The sequence below is a fragment of the Nelumbo lutea genome, chromosome 2 (genome assembly GCF_056320005.1).
Source record: "Nelumbo lutea isolate HS-2025 chromosome 2, American lotus-T2T, whole genome shotgun sequence".
NCBI lineage: Eukaryota > Viridiplantae > Streptophyta > Magnoliopsida > Proteales > Nelumbonaceae > Nelumbo > Nelumbo lutea.
In genome coordinates this window covers 63599913-63617069 of record NC_142685.1, presented here as the reverse complement: position 1 = coordinate 63617069, position 17157 = coordinate 63599913, and the positions used below count along the sequence as shown (strand labels likewise).

The 17157-nt window shown below is 36.5% G+C and overlaps 1 protein-coding gene and 1 long non-coding RNA gene across 3 annotated transcripts; both read left to right on the top strand.

Annotated features, from left to right (window-relative positions):
* The first annotated feature begins 551 nt into the window (after positions 1-551).
* On the top strand, positions 552-11351 carry LOC148871169 (uncharacterized). 2 transcript variants are annotated; one of them, XM_088971894.1, is made up of 3 exons: positions 552-2955; positions 8187-8244; positions 10825-11351. In XM_088971894.1, exon 1 carries the CDS (start codon positions 859-861, stop codon positions 2857-2859), a length of 2001 nt encoding a protein of 666 aa, XP_088828020.1. In that variant the 5' UTR covers positions 552-858; the 3' UTR covers positions 2860-2955; positions 8187-8244; positions 10825-11351. The 2 variants fall into 2 exon arrangements, with proteins under 2 accessions (XP_088828020.1, XP_088828021.1); XM_088971895.1 differs by lacking the exons at positions 8187-8244; positions 10825-11351 and adding an exon at positions 6895-7755 and having other exon boundaries at positions 683-2955.
* A 1270-nt stretch (positions 11352-12621) lies between these two features.
* Positions 12622-16829, top strand: LOC148871168 (uncharacterized). The gene is made up of 2 exons (XR_016107735.1): positions 12622-13031; positions 16218-16829. It is a non-coding gene; the product is annotated as an uncharacterized LOC148871168 (long non-coding RNA).
* Positions 16830-17157: the final 328 nt, after the last annotated feature.

The window sequence follows — 17157 nt, the reverse complement described above, 5'->3', positions numbered from 1 at the left end:
AGTATGGATTCAAATTTGAATCTGATGAAGAAGTTAGATTTTCGGATCTGATATGTTTTGATTTAAATTTCTTAAAAATTAATAAATTATTAAAAGGAAAATAAAATATAATAATTAAAAAAAAGAAAAGCAAAAAATACAAATATCTTTTCAATTAATTTCATCATATATACATTTTTTTATAAAAAAATTAATATGACAAATTTACAAAAATGCAATATGTATATATATATGTATGTATGTATGGATCCAATTGGGAGTGATCCAAATTCAATCCATTTTTATCCCATGATAATTTCTAATATAATTCGATCCGAAGAGCCGAAGAGAGAAGATCCGAATCCGACAAAATAAGAACGGATCTAATCGGATCAGGATCCGATCCATTTAAATTCATACATTCACACTTTTAGACTCACTCAAAAAACTGAAAATCCAAACCCAATTTCTCTCTTTTTAGATTTAGGATATTTCTCATAGTACCAGAGTAAAAAAGTGATGTAATATGCCAAATTGCCAAGTAGAAATGAAATAGGGGCAAATACCGGGGTCAGTGTGACACTTACGTCCCCAGCTTTCATTTGCGACCACATGGAACCGACATGATGCCGGTCCGGCCCCATTACCCTCGTCTCGTACCGATGAAATCAAATCAGGCGCTTGGTTTTATTCCCGCGTCTGCATTGCAAGCATTCAAATTAGGTTGGGCAATCATTGCATCTCGTTCAGGCAATTTGGGTGTTTCATGATTTCTTGAAGTTAGCTGCAGAAATTGGCGAGTCACCGACGTGAAGCGATGGGAATTCGACGATCATCATTGACTGCCTGCTGGACAAAGAGGAAGAACCTCCGTAATGCATGAGGATCCAGAGGGAGCATGCTCTCAACATCCGTGTATCTCATTCTCATATTTGGAGAGAAGGGAACCAGGCTACTGATTGGTTAGCCAATATAGGTCATAGAATTCAATTTAACTTCTCTGGACAAGGACTTCGGACCTCTCCTATTATTGGTTGTATGGGCTTTTGGGACAGGTCTCTGCTTTACGCCAAAGCTATGGGTTTTGCGGGTAGAAGAACCCATTGTTCTATAATCTTCCTTCCGCTTAGATTTCGAAACCTCTGGATCCGTTCCTCTACTTCCGCTCCTCTTCCTTCAATTTCTCCCGACGAGCTTAGTGGGTTGGATACCGACGACCTCATCAAGTGCTATTGCAAGTCTGGCATGCTCGACGAAGCGGTCTCTCTTCTCCGTAGCTTGCTCGAGGCCAGCATCAAGCCTTCAATTCTGTCCTGTAACTGCGTTTTGTCTTCTCTGGTCAAGGAAAATCGATTCGAAGCATCATTGTCCTTGTACAATTTGATTCAAGGATCCGGAATCGAGCCTGATTTGATTACATTGAATATAATGATTAATTACTACGCTAAGATCCGCCGAACCGATCTTGCTTACCAAGTGTTTGAGGAAATTCGAAGCCGTGATTATGAACCCACGGTGGTTACTTTGAATACCCTGATCAAGGGTTTATGTAATCAGGATAGAGTTAGTGATGCTCTTAATGTTCTGTCTCAAATGCACGAGAAAGGGCCGAGTCCAAATGATAGGACTTATTCTATCCTTATTAATTCTCTTTGTAATTCGTTAAGATCAGGGGCAGGGTTGCAATTACTTGGGGAAATGTTGCAATTAGGTTTGAGACCCACTGTGGATACGTATAACACTGTCTTAGCTGGTTTATGTAAGGAAGGTAGAATTAAAGCGGGGAGAATACTTTTTAGTAAAATGTCTAAGGTGGGTCTCAGACCAAATGTGCGGACGTATACAGCTCTTATTGATGGGCTTTGTCAAGAGAAATTGATTGGTGAAGCCAAGAAGCTATTCAATGAGATGCCAGAAAAAGGTTTGTCTCCTAATGTTCATACCTATACAGTGTTAATTCGTGGTCTCTGTGGTGAAGGGTACTGGCTAGAAGCTAATGAGATGATACATGACATGCTGAGCCATGGAATCAGTCCGAATGTGTTCACTTACACAGGTGTCATGAAATGTCTTTGCAAAGAGGGACATTTACAGGCAGCACTGAGGCTCTTAGATCTTATGACACAACAAGGGGTTGAGCCTAATGAATTCACGTTCAATACTTTGATTGATGGGCTCTGCAAAGGGGAGAGACTGGAAGATGCACTTCAGATCTTCCATCTCATGGAAGAGAGAGGCTTTCAAAATAATATTGTTGCTTACAATATATTAATCGACAGGTTCTGCAAAATTGGGAAAATGGAGGAAGCCACAAAGATCTACCAAGAAATTAAAAGCAAACAGTACAAGCCTGATGTTATTACTTATAATACCTTGATTGATGGATTTTGCAGATCTATGCAAGTTCAGACTGCACAGAAGTTGTTGCAGGAAATGGAAGCACATGGTCTTGAACCAAATGTAGTGACATACAACACATTGATACATGGTTTATGCAGGGTCCATGATCTGAAGGGGGCTCTGGATCTTGTTGAACATATGAAGTCTCGAAAGCAAAATCTTGATGTAATCACCTGTAGTACAATTATAGATGGGATGTGCAAAGCAGGAAAACTTCAGGAAGCAGAATTATTTCTTAATTCAATGATTGAGAATGGAATTGAAGCTGACATTGTTACTTATACCTGCATTCTAACTGGGTACTGCAAGAACGGACAGATTGATGATGTCTCAAGGATTCTTAGAAAAATGGTGGATAAGGGTATTCATCCTAATGAAATCACCTGCAGAATTTTTCCAAGGTTGTGTTTGAGAGGTCAGATTGAGGAAGCAGTTAAAGGGCCCCTATCCATTTGTGGTGGACAAGAAAAAGATGCTTAGTTATTTTCTATACATCTGGAGGATGTTTTGGACAGGCTACTTACATGGATATACATCATCACCATCATCATCCAAGCCTTATACCAACTATATGGGGTCAGCTACATGAATCTTGTTTTGCCATTCTGTTATATTTAATTTCATTTCCATCGTTAAATTATTGGCGCTTAATTATTCCTTACAATTTCTATCCATGTCCTTTTTGGTCTACCCCAAGCCCTTCAAACCCCTTTAACTTGCAAAAAATCACTTCTTATATGCTCTTCTATGCACATGACAAACCATGTTAGTCCCTTACATGGATATGTATATAGTCCCTTATTTGGTATGTAATCCTTTATGGATTGTTGATCTAGGTACTAATTATATATGGTTATATTGGATATCTCATGATGGGAGATAATAATTGAATGCCTCAGGGATTTTGGAAATCTGCATATATCAAACAGTGTTAATCTACTTTAAAAAAAGGTGTTAATCTGTGTTTCTCTGGGTGAGTATGATTTTTGCATCACATGAATTGCCAGTTTTTCTTTTATAATTTTTCCATAGTGCAGCATATGTTTGGATATGATTATTGATCAGAATTACAGAAGTGTCTTTTGAGTTGTACTTTGAAATGTAGGTAAGCATTTCTCCTTTGTGCACAGAGTAGCGAGTCCTTGGTTCCTGAAAATTTTTGCTGGTTTTACTTTTTTGTATTAAATTTGGTTTCTGAGTAAACTAGAACTTTTTTCTTTTTCCTTTTTTTTTTTCTTTGGAAATGTTTTATACCAAACTTTGCATTTTTCCTAAGAAACTAAAAAGAGTTGGTGACAAAGCTTATCCAAACACACTCATAGCTTTCCGTGTTTTCTTTCTTTGACTTCATTCCTGAATCATGGGCTGCCTCTGGTACATGTCATCAACATTAATTGTGTTCAATATTGTGTGGTATTTTTTATAAGTTCATTTCATCACCTGAGCTTTGTCCCAACTATTTCTCATCTTTAAATATGATTCCTACCTTTCTTTTTTTGTCTTTTTCTTTCTTTGCGTAACTTTGTAATTTATATTTCTTCTTGATCTTATGAATTTTGTTATGGCAAATATATAACTATTTACAGCTACCAGACACTCATGGTTTTACTTCTTCTAGATTGCTTTAAGAGAAAAGTTTTTATTGTCTTTTTGGGTAGAGCTCTTTCTGTGGTGATAGGAATGATTGTTTTTATCCTCACACTAAGCACTCTAGCCCAATGGTTTGAGTTTGAAATAGTTTATGATAAGTTGAGATTATTCTCCTCAGTGATGTCTATGTAACTTTTTTTTAATAAGTAACTTCAAATTTTATTAGATAATAACTTAAAACATTGCAGACATTACAAGCATCCCTTAGAGAGGCACTAGATTCTATCTCTCCACAACAAAGAAAAAGCAAATGACATTTGAGCCCAATGGAATTGATTTCTATTCACCCCTTGCTTGGCTAATGTATCCGCCATCCCATTTGCTGATGCCTCACCCATTGTATCCTTAAATTCATGTTTCTAGTGAGCCATTGGAACTTTTTGATCATGCTCCTGTATCACCAAATTATGGACTGTGGATCCTTTAGCCACCTCACTACCAATTTTGAATCCCCTTCAATCACCACACTTATTATATTCATTTGCAATCTGAACTTCTTGTAAGGCAGCAAGCAATTCTACTCTAGCAGAGCCACTCATACCCACTAGGCCAGAAAACAAGGCAATGGTGTTCCTTCTGTGTCTCTCAAAACCTCTCCTAGTCCAGAGGGAGTTGGGTTAGCTTGACTGCTCCCATCAAAATTTAACTTCACATAGCTCTCAAGATGAGGCAGCCATACATATTTTTATTTTTTCCTGCTTGGATGAGCTTCTAGTCAACAAATTCCAATTTCTCCAAATATCATCAATCTATTTGTTTCCTGAATTCCACTTTAGGTTGCATAGAAAATAGAGCATATTTTACTGTAACAATGAACGGCTTCTGATATTTTCCGTTTTAGAAACACAAATTATGTAGGATGTGTTCTTTGTAAAAAATAAAAAAATAACATACCTTCAGCTTTGTTATTGTTGTTTCTAATAATAATTTGTTTTTTATCGGTTTGTTTATGATATTTTATTCTTTTTCTTCTCCCTCCTTAAATCCAAAGAAGGTTGATACTGTTCATCCTAAGGATTTTAGACCCATCAGTTTGGTGAATAGCCTTTACAAAATTATTGCAAAGGTGCTCTCTCGTAGAACAAGGCATGTTCTCCCTACCATTGTTTCCCCAAATCAAGGGGCATTTGTGAAAGATAGACAAATCACTGATTTGATCCTTATAGCTCATGAAAGTGTTGAAGAAATGAAAAAGGTGGGGAAAAAAGGCTTTGTTTGAAAACTAGATTCGGAGAAGGCCTAAACTTGGTGGATTGGGATTGTTTATTGGAGGTTCTGAAAACTTTTGAGTTCGGAGATAGATTGTGTAAATGGATTAAGGGGTGCATCATGACTTGTCACTGTTCTATTTTGGTGAATGGGAAAGTTGTTGATCATTTCCCTGCCCTTAGAGGAATTAGGCAAGGGACCCACTTTTCCCATTCTTCTTCATTTTGATTGTTGATGTTCTTGGAAGACAAATCTTTAGGGTGGATTTTAGGAACTTGGTGAAGGGATGGAAAGTGGGTAGGGGGGGTGTGCCAATCACCCATTTACAGTTTGCAGATGATACTATCTTGTTTTGTGAAGGGGGAGATAGTAGGTGGACAAGAAATTTGAAATTGGTGGTTCAATAATTTGAGAGAATGTCAAACTTAAAGGTGAGTATTGATAAGAGTTGCATTGCAGAGATAAATATGGATCAGAGGGAAATATCGGATAATGCTGAAGTTTTAGGTTGTGTGTTGTCTCACTGGCCTTTGATTTATTTGGGGCTTCCTTTGGGTGACAATTCAAGATGTGCTAGTTTTTGGAATCCTGTGGTTTGAAAGATTTACTAAAAGGTTGGTGTCTTGGAAGAAAATCTATTTGTCCTTGGGGGGAAGGATCGCATTGATTAGGTCTACTTTAACAATTTGCCTGTATTCTACTTGTCAATGTTCATAATTCCAGAACGAGTGAGTGGAAAATTGGAAAAATTAATTAGGGACTTTCTGTAGTAGCCTGGTGAGGAGAAGGATCATAGGGTTTGGTGGGAGGTGGTGATTAGGAGTAAAAATTTGGGGGTCTTGGTGTTGGGAATATCTAGAAAAGGAACATGGCTCTTTTAGGGAAATGATTATAGAGATTGCTAGCTGAAAAAGACAAATTGTGGGCTAAGGTGATTATTAGCATTCATGGGCTTGCGGCTAATGGATGGGATGTTGGACTGTGGAATAGAGCACCAAGAACTTGACCTTGGAAATCCATCCATGATATTCTTCTAGTTTCCTTTCCCTTCATTAGATACAACCTGTGCTCGGGTAGCCTTGTTCAATTTTGGGAACATGTGTGGTTGGGTGTCTCCCATTTGAAGGAATAATTTCCTTCTCTTTTTAACCCGTCCAACCTTAAGGATGAGTTTGTGTCTTCCTTCTTCTTACCTTCTAGCTCAAGTCAGGCTATGCCCGGAATTTGTTGTTTTAGAAGGGGCTTCTGGGAGGCTGAATTAAGTAGTGTTTCAGTTTTACTTCATTAGTTGGATGGTGTGTTATTGAACCCATCATAGTTGGATTGTAGGATTTGGTATATTGATTCTTGGTTCCTTCTCCTGTGCTTCCTTCGTTTTGGCTTTGACCCATCCCTTTGATAGTTCAATGATGGTTTTTCCGGTTAAGGAGATTTGGAACAAGCCCATTCCTCCTAGGGTAAGTGGTTTCTGTTGGGAGTCTTCTTGGAAAGAATCAATACTTGTAATCTTCTTCAAAGAAAGAGACAGAATTGATGCCTTTCCCCAAATCGGTGCACCCTTTGTAGGGCTGATGGTGAAACTATCTACCACTTATTAATATCCTGTCCTTTTGCTTTTTCTATTTGGGAATGATTTTTCATTTTATTTGGGTGCAGGTGGAACCCCTTGCCAAATGTACAAGGCTTGTTTGGTTCTTCATTTGTCAATTGGAGGAAGAGAAGGGGGAGAATTCTTTGGAGATGTACAAGGGCTGCAGCATACTGGACAATATGGGAAGAAAGGAATCAAATAATTTTTTCAGACAAGAGGAGTAGAGAAGCAAGCATTGAAGCCATTACCGTCAGAGTGATCCATTGGGTTAAGTCCTTGAGTAGTTTTGATGATATTTCCACAAATGACTTGTTTAGGAAGTGGGAGGAGGTGGCTGATTCATCTCTTCCAAAAGCTGTTATCGGGCTGGTTTGGTTCCCACCTCCTAGTGGGTTTATTAAGCTGAATTTCGATGATAGTAGTGAGGGGAGTCTGAGCCCTTCAGGTATTGGAGGTGTTTTCCAGAATGAGAAGGGAGGAATTATTGCTTCTACTCAGGGCCAATAGATGTGGGAGGTTCTTTGATGGCAGAAATCTTGGCTGTGATGGAAGGAATCCAAAAGGCGAAGGAGCTGAATGTCAGAAGATTGATCATAGAAGGGGATTCAAAGTTGGTAGTTAACTGGCTGCAAAAAAGATGAGATTGTTTGGTGGGAATTTGTCAATGAAAGGAGGAAGTTCAAGTGTTTAACACAAGATATAGAGATCAAGTTGCAATGGGTTAAAAGGAGTGCAAATGCTTTTGCTGATGCTTTAGCAAAGCAAGGGGTGGGAAGGGCCGAAGGGATCAACTTTTTCTGGCTGTTCTGTAATTTCTGTATTCTTCTGTCATCTCGGAGAGGTCTAAGAGAGTTTATCTCTCTCCATGGTGCTCATTTGTATCTTTTTCATTAATTAATGAAAATTTCTGGTTATTGATAAAAAAACATACATAGTATATGACAGGGTGTATCACCATGCTAATTATATGCATCCATAATAATAATGTTACAATACAACACTCTTGTAAGTTTTGTTGCCTAGGTGGTTGCTTCATATCTATTCTGTTTTCCCTTTTTATATAACCATTGGCACTGTGGGTAGCCCACCAAAATTCGCCTTGTCACCTAGATGGGGCCTAGGTGACCCCTTACGATCATGGTTATGATCATCTGATTTATGTAAATCTTGTATGCCACAATCTGCATGGTAGCCGTTGTCTGCTACATGCCTATTCAGAAAAGATTTTTTCCCCCCTCTTCATGGTAGATGATGAAAGTATATGCAGGTTTTGACTTTATATATAAATGCTTATATGTATTTCTTACATGCAATGAACATGTCTCAATTTCGTTTTTCTTTTGCAACTTGTTTCCAGACAAGAAGATGCAGTCCAACATAGCAGTGGAGTCGAGGCATTTTGATGCAGATGTCAGGTTGAGCTTTTCTTTTCATTCCTTCTCTCTCTCTCTCTCTCTAATTTTTGAGAAAAGGTAAAGTAATATATTAAAATAAAAGGATTAAACATATACAGCAATAGCACCCAAACACAGCAAGGAGCTGTGCAAAACAAAAGTCTATGCATTAGCTTGCTCTTTGGTAATTACAAAAAAGAGTATTGTAAGCAAAAAATAGTACTATAAGGTATGTTTCTGAACAGATTATGCACTGCAACCCATAAATAGATTCTGTCCCAAAGAGCCTTGACAATTTTATCTTCTGTTTTTCCACATCTTTCAAATTATGGAATTTCTTTACAGCTACACTGTCCATACCAAGGCCAAAGGCATGATTCCCCAAACAACTTTTCCTCTTTTGCTTAGCCCATGAAGGTACAAGCCCTTTAAGATCTCCAACATAGTCTCTGGGAATGGAAAACACCATCAAATTCCAAAAATATCAAACAACCTTGATCACAGTCTTCAAATCACACTAGTGCAAAAAAAAAAAATGTGATTCACTATTTCTAACTCTTCATCACAAAACATACACTTAGTATTATCTACAATCCATCCCTTCATCATATTATCAGCAGTCATGCACTTGTTAAGGCCACCGGTCACAACAGAATGGCTACCTTGGCTAGGGCAGCTGTACCTCAGATTCTATTCTAAGGAAAGCCACTCTTCCTGGGTCTCCTATCAGTTTGCTATAAAAAGACTTAACTGAAAAGACCCCATCCTCGCTCTATTTCCAAACCCTGTTGTCATTTTCCGAACTGCTTGGAGCAAACACATACGTTTTTGAAATACTGCCTGATTCACCTTCCAATCATTAAGGTTTCTTCTAAATATGAGATTCCATACACTGCACCTGTCTCATTAATGAACATATCTGCTACTATTACCTCTTTGTCTTGAGCTACACAAAAAGAGTGGGATACAAATTCTGAAGTGTTTTCATCACACAAAGGGTCAGGCCAGAACCTGGTCCTGCTTCAATCTCCAGTCCTGTACTTTATGCCTAATTTCCAAACTTACTTGCTGAATAGTACAAGTATGAAGCACCCTAAGAAGAGGCGCGAGGTGTTACCTCCCCTTAAGGGTGGTTCCAAACCCAATTCTTTTCATATTACAATTACAAAGTAGCCTAAAACAGAGAATCCCTTGAAGCCCCTTGTTTAGCTAGAGAATCTGCCAAGGCATTTTCTGATCTACTAACCCACTGAAATCTAACTGACATGGTTCTTGTAATCCATTTGACTTTTTTGATGATGTCCCTATTAGCCCCAAACAACAGTTTTTGGGTCCGACATCCATCCACTATCACCTTAGAGTCTCCTTCAACTATCAAATTAGTCACTCCAAGTTGGTTGGCAATCTGTAGTCCTTGTACCGCAGCTAATATCTCAGCCCTTGTAGTCTCCTATACCCGAAGGTCTTGGATTGCTTTGATTACTCCCATCAAAGTTCAACTTTACAATCCCTTCCGGAGGGGGTAACCAACTTGCTTGTGCTTTATTTTTCTTGGATGACGTGGAGCCCACTGCTGCCCAACTCCTTCGAGATCAATAGTTTTTAGACAAAGGATTGCCCTTGTTAGTATACAAATCTTTAATTCAGCAATGCTTCTCTCCTTCTCCTGGAAAATTCTAACATTTCTTTTCTCCCAAATGGTCCATATGAGGGCTGCCCGAATACATTTCCACATTAACTCCCCCTCTTTGTTGCCCCTTTAATTTAACAATGCTTCTCCCCTTCTCCTAGAAAATTCTAGCATTTCTTTCCTCCCAAATGGTTATAAGAGGGCTGCCCTAATGCATTTTCACATTAACTTCCCCCTCTTTGTTGATAAAAAAAAAAAGGGTAAAAAAGCAGATTTACTTTAGGAAGCAGGTTCTAACCCAATTCCAAATATTTGCAGTAAAAGAGCAAGAAATTAGTAGGTGATAGTAGTCTTCATTCTGCACTTTACATAAAATGCACCAGTTGGGGGATAAGCATGAATAAGGTTTCTTTTTTTTGTACGTTGTCCACAATATTAATTTTACCATAATAGTTAATACACTTCCCAGAGAAAAACCGGCAATTTTAGGTGGAATTGGCCTTGACCAAACTTCTTTAACTGGGAACAACAAAGGGGAGGGAGTAGAGCATAGGGACAGAAAGAAGATGGTCAAAGACCAAAATCTTCTATCTGATTGAGGAGGTTCCAGGCAAACAAAATCAAGTAAAAACATGCATTAAACAGGACCCTTTGGGTGGCAGCGGGATTTGATTGCTATGACCCTTTGGGTAGCAGCAGGATTTGATTGCAAGTCTCCACTACAATGAGCCAGAGACCCTACCAACTGAGCCACCATTAGTTGGTACACTCCTACGTTGGAATTTATAGAACTAACATGGATGATAATTCAGTTTTGTGATCCAGATAGAGCATTAAACAGGCACTATCTGATGGTTCTAAGATGCATGTTATTGCAAAAACTTCCTGTGGCATGATAAGAAATTATAAAATAACCTTTACATTTTCTTGCTTATTTTTTTACACATGGTGTTTTGGTTCTTGGTTGATAGGTTTGTTTCCAGGGATAGAGAAAGGAACATGCATCGTCTTAACTATCCAAGTGAATCACTTTTGGTTTGCTGCCAGCTTAGTAACTTTGTCAGCAACAAGGTTATATTTGCTTGCCTCAAGCAACCGGAGGTAGAAGTTTGGTTCCAGCAGTTATCATGGTGTGATTGAATTTTAAAATGCATGGAGTACCTACAGGTGTATCATAGTGTAACGAGGAATAAGTGTTGATCAGGTGACAGTTTTAATCTAATTCATTATGATCACTCATTGTTAATTAGATAAGAAGGATTGTGAATATACACAGTACAGTGGCTTAGCAGATGGGATGGCCAAACAAAGGGGTGAGCAGAGAGAGTTTGATTTGGTCTATGTTGTAATCAGTTCATATTATTATTGGGATAATCAGTTGACATCAATATTGGGTTTTAGTGGGGTTTAAGCATTGTCCATGGTGTTAGGTGATGTTTCAGCCTAACATTCTGTTGTATATATTGTTTATTTATAATAAAAATTATGTTATTCTTACAGTGTTTGGGTCCTTTGGGATTCATTATGATAATAAGATGTTAGTAATTGAAGATTGAATATGCCTTGCTTTTATGGTAAGGAGATTCCTTTTCATATGATGCTCCATGCTCACTGTCTTCTAGCTTGCCTGTTAGAGCCCCTTTAAGGATCATGATTATCCATTTTTTGGGTTATATTGCACATGGTGAAAGGCCACTCATATGATGGCCATCTCTTTTCTGCAATCCGATGCATATCTTCTTGGTGATCAAACTGTGTTATCAACATAAAGTTGTTCTTAACATTAGGCTTTATACTTGGGAACATGAATAGAGATCAAAATGCACCCTTACATAGATATTTCATTGGAGTGATAAATAAAAGTATACATGTGATCAAAACTATATGTTTCCTTCTTTTTTGTTGGACATGTAATTGAAAACATACTTGTGAATGAAAGCACACATTTGGTTCACTTTGACGTGTGAATCAAGCCATACTTGTGAATGGAGTTATGTTGTCATGGTATTTTAATTTTGCTGTAATTAGGATGTTTATTGTTGCCAAAATATGCGGTGTTTATGGTATCCATGTGGATCAAATGGTAATGTACAAAATACTGAAAGTTTGTTATCTGTCTTTTAGGTCACGGATTTTCTCATATTTTTATCTAATTATCCCCAACAATGAATTTTGCTTGTGGTAGTCATCGAATCCCATCCTTTTATGGCCTGCAGATTGGGAAAAGGGGTGAATAGTTGCTAAATCTGCCTGCTGAAATGCAATTTTATGTTTGAAACAGTGGCATGCTGCGCTCTTTCCACTTTACTTGACTTATCTTCTGTACACTGGATCTCTGGTTTCAAAGTCCATCTCACTGGTAAATTCATGGAAACAATATAAAGTTTGTCATGAAGACTATTTGCTTGAATGTATACACAATGCTTCTCAAGGGTTTCTTCGGTGGTTGACCTCCATTGTTACCAATATCTTGGCTTTGCATGACTACCTTGTGGTTGGTATTGCTTCCAGAATAACTTCTTATTTGGACCTATTTTTTCGATTTTCTTGATTACTATGCCTTTGAATATTGTTGTAAATGAATACTTCTCTTTCTTTGTTTGATTTTTACTAAAGAATAAGGGGGTGCTCGACAACATAGTTGATTTTGTTTTTGAAAACAAAAACAACCGCCACATCGTTAACTCTAGATGCCCCAAGGCATGGTCAAAAACTCCAAGCAGCAAAAAAACAAATAGTAATAAACTAATAATTGGTTAGAAGTTGGCGTTGAAACCTCATACGGAGAACAAGCAACATATATTTTGAGGCAATTTGGAATGAGGCTTCTTCAATAATAGCATCCTCATTAATTTGGGGGGGGGGGGTGTTAAACAACATGATTGGTTTTGTTTTGTCTGAAAACAATACCAACCATTTTGTCGAACAACCCTAAATTAATGGGCGTGCTATTGTTGCCTTGGTTCAAATTGCCTCAAGAAATATATGTTGCTTGCGCTTTTCTGTATGAGGGTTGGTTTTAACTTCTATACTATTTGTTTTTTCGCTGCTTGAGGTTTTTGACTATGTTTTGGGCATCTAGAGTTATTTTTTATTTTTCTAGGAAGAGTAAACTTTTATCAAGCAAGCATAAACATTCAGTTATATCTCCAGTTGGCACTGCCTCCACTATTATTGGGTAACATTTAATGAACATCTATTGTAAATTCATAGATAATTTTGGTTGCAAATTAGAAGCTTTTTGTATTTCATCAATTCGGTATTACAACATTGGTCATATTTTAGTAGAATAATTTTTTCATGTTAGCCTATATAACTGGATAGTGCCTCTTCCACAACTCTAATAAACCCCAGAAGAATCTTTCAGATATTCTATCTTTTCTTATTTCCATATAGGAATTAAATGCTCGGTAAATTTTAAAAGAGATGTTTTGTTGTCTTTGTAAATTTTTCTATAATGCTCTTTTCACAGTTCAATTAATAAATTTTAAAGTTTCAGCTGTGTGATGCTATTTCATGCTCCAATATTGAGATGCCATTGATCTTTCTTGCTCAGGGCCCATTTGGGAGGGTATTACTGGAAGAGGCTTGTCTAAGCCACCTATGGTGATTAAATTTAGTTCTCCATATATATATATATATATATATATATATGAAACATTGGTTACAGGCTTTTTGGGTGGCTCCACCTCTCAAAACAAAAAGGCATAGTGAAAGCTTTCCTAAATAGGCACTCAAATTAGTGAAATTTTAGCCCTTTTACAGGACTAGTAATTATGCATGTGCTTTACATGTGGCGATTCTTGAAGATGATAATGATAGCAATAATATATTCAAAATTTTCTACAAAATTCATACATTTTTTTATATATTTTTTTTGTTTTTATTACTAATCATATGTACATTGTAAAATCCAAATTCGATTATATAAACACCTCATATTGGGTTACAAAGTTTTGGGTATTATTGACAGGCCTACTTACTTGGTTGGACTCTTCTTTTTATAATATTTTATCTTCTTAGTGTATCCTGTTTTTGTTCATTTATAAAAAAAAAAATGTAAGATTTAAAGAAAGGGAATTCAATAAGGTGAAAAGTAATAGTTCAAATTACATTTTAAACCTTACAACTAAATAGGGATTAAATTAAAAAAATGGATATTTTAGTTAAAAGAGTTCTACAATCCAAGGTTCAAAATATCAATACGCCCGATATGCTGGTATGGGCGTATTGGGCGATATCGATACTTTTTCTTAAATTTTTTCAAAACCTGTTCAAGGGGGCTGGTTTAAGGTTGCTTCACCCCCAGAACGATGCGTATCGGCTGATACGGGCTGATATGTGTCTATCATCTGAACTTTGCTACAATCTTATTCATATTTTTAATAGTAGTGCAAATATAGAATTATAGATGTGCCTAATTTTTTCTATAATTTTTTTCGTTTCAACACGCGTAATAATAATTATGTTATGTACACTTAATTTTTGTTTAATATGTTAAATTTATGATATTATACAAATGCCCAATATTTTGTTTTGTAAAATTTATGTATTTTTTTTTTCATTTTTATGTTTTATATTTTATTAATTTATATTATTTAATTATGACATTATAGGTTAACACATTTGATCCAAAAGTTGAACTATTGATCCCTACCAAACCGGAAAATAATAACATTTTGGTTAGTTTTAGATTATGTATTTCATTTTCATTATCATTAAAATAATTCTTGTTTATTACACCTTTTTTAATTGATTAATAAAAATATCATACATATGTTTAATTTTTTATACATTTTGTAATTTTCTATATTTATTTATATTTAAAAATTTTGTTATTTGACTATGACTTCATGGGTTAACCAATTTGATACTAAGGGTTGAATTGCTTAGTCATCACTTGGATAAAGAATGACTTTGTTTTTTTTTTAAAAAAATATGGGTTTATATTGTTAAAATTATTGGATGTAGATATAATTAGTAGAATTTATTAGTGAAAGAATAATTTAAATATAGGATTTAATAAGAGAGAATAAGAGTTAATACTAAGACTTGATGAAAGGGGATTAAATGAGGCGAAAAACATTAATTGAAATTACATTTTCAATCCTCATAATTAGAGATAGAATAAATACATTATGGGCATATTAGTAAGGAAAAGTTCTACACCCTCATTTGTTCTTTTTATAATAGTATAGGTTTTGAGGTGAGATCTCTTTAGTCCCTCTCTCTCTTATTTTGTTTATACTTCCACCTTGTTTTATTAGCAAAGTTATATATCCTCAAAACTGCTGCTGTTCTTTTATATTTTTCCAACCTTTTCCTCTTCCAGAAATCACTAGAAGTGCGTTACCAAAAAAAAAAATCACTAGAAGAGTAGAGTCCGTTTGAACAATCCCTTTTTGGTTTCGATCATCTGTGTATAACTTGGTTTTGCTTTGGCGGAATGTACTATTGGGTGGTGGTCCTGCTTATGGAGTCAAATCAATATGTTGTAAGAAGGAATATTTGACAACAAAATCTTTTATTATTGTAAGGTGGGCCAGCCTTATTATGGTTAGGGAGAAGTATGGACAGGTCCATTGCAGAATTCTAATTTCTAGGGCAGATTTATAACATTTCAAAACATCAATTACCCCCATTCTATGCATCAATGCCTGCCCATGAATTGGTATCAATTTTGAGCTGTCACCTATCCCGACTGTACTTTGTGCCCAAACTGATTGAACTGGTTTTGGTTCCAGGGATTAGAGCTGACTGATTGATTCCGTCAGATCACACCCGACCTGAGCTATATATATATTATTTAATATATTAAATGTATTTATTTATTTATTATAATTGGGTCTATCAGATCAGACCCAATTGTTCTGAGTATTGATTGGTTCAGTTCTGAGTCTAAAAATTATAGACCCTATTTTCGATTCTAGTCGGTCCCGGCCCAGACCCAATCCGTTGACAGTCCAACTTGAGACCCCCAAGTGATTTTTTAATACGTTAGTGTTCAGTGAAAAAGATAAAACATCACGTCAAACCGGTGTTAGATTAAAGAATCGGCATGTTCAAAAATCAGTGGGGGTCTTGTCTTAAAACGGTGGTCACAGGAAATATGTTTTCCATTAAGTGTCATATGGGATTGCTTTTCATGACACAAGTGGACATATTCTCTACTTCGTCGGGTAATTTTGAGGTCCCCACGGGTTAGTTTGTCATTTCCTTCTTATTTCCAAAGCCACGGGTTAGTTTCTCTTTCATTCACCAATGAAAACATAAAAACACGTGTGTTTCAGTATAGAGAAAATCTACGTTTACTATTATATCATTATTGTCTTTAATTATGTACACATTTTTATTTTTTGAGCAGACAGAAGAGTTGGTGTTCCGGGCATGTATGATCCCTCTGCAACTAAACCCTCCGTATCTCTTTGCTAGGGGTAGTGGTTTGGAGAATCCTTTCGGAGAATGGCCAGCGCTGTCGTTTCTCACGGAAAGTTTGGAATATCCAGAGCTGTATTCTTCTCTGTTCTTTTGGATTAGGATCACTCTCTCCATATCCAGCTCTATCAAAAGACACCAAGTAGACGCCAAGTTCTTCAACAGTTTCCTGGAAATAACGCCATTAGCCCCATTAGCATCAACAAATTCTATACTCAGATATGGAATTCAATGACTCAAACTATCAAAACAGTGAAAGCAAAATTAGACAATGGATACCTGTGACAGTAGGATCACATCATATCCGCAAGAATCAAAGCCATGAACAAAGATGAACTTATCTTTGGGACACCATTCTTTTTGTATGCCAAATGCCTACCATCTTTGAGTTTTAGGCTGTGTTTGGTACTATCGGCATTTATTAAAAAAATGCCACCACATCACTGCCACATAGGCATTGGTGTTTATTGTATATCAAGCAAAATGAAATAACTGTTTTTGGTTTCACAATTTATCAAATAAATGGTAGAAAATTGAAACACTTTGATTTTTGTGCATGGAACATTTGGGGAAATGTCAGATTCTTATTTCCCCCAATGCCCGAGCATTTCTTAAAACCAAACGTTGGTGTGACACACTTTAATGGGTATTAATTTGACGTGAAGAGTAAAAATTGTTTAAAGTGAAACCCACCCAAACAACTAAAGTGAAAAAGTACAAATAAACGATCTATCCATAAACGCCCACGGAACCAAACGCATATTTAATCTAGGCCCTGTTGGGTCATTTGAAGAGCACCACAGCTTGGTTGGTTGAGGTTTTTTATTTTTTATTTTTTATGGTATTTAGTGCTATGCACCATTACTTCC

What these genes read in the sequence shown, in the direction of transcription:
- LOC148871169 (XM_088971894.1), top strand. Translation starts at nt 859, where the DNA reads ATGAGGATCCAGAGGGAGCATGCTCTCAACATCCGTGTATCTCATTCT.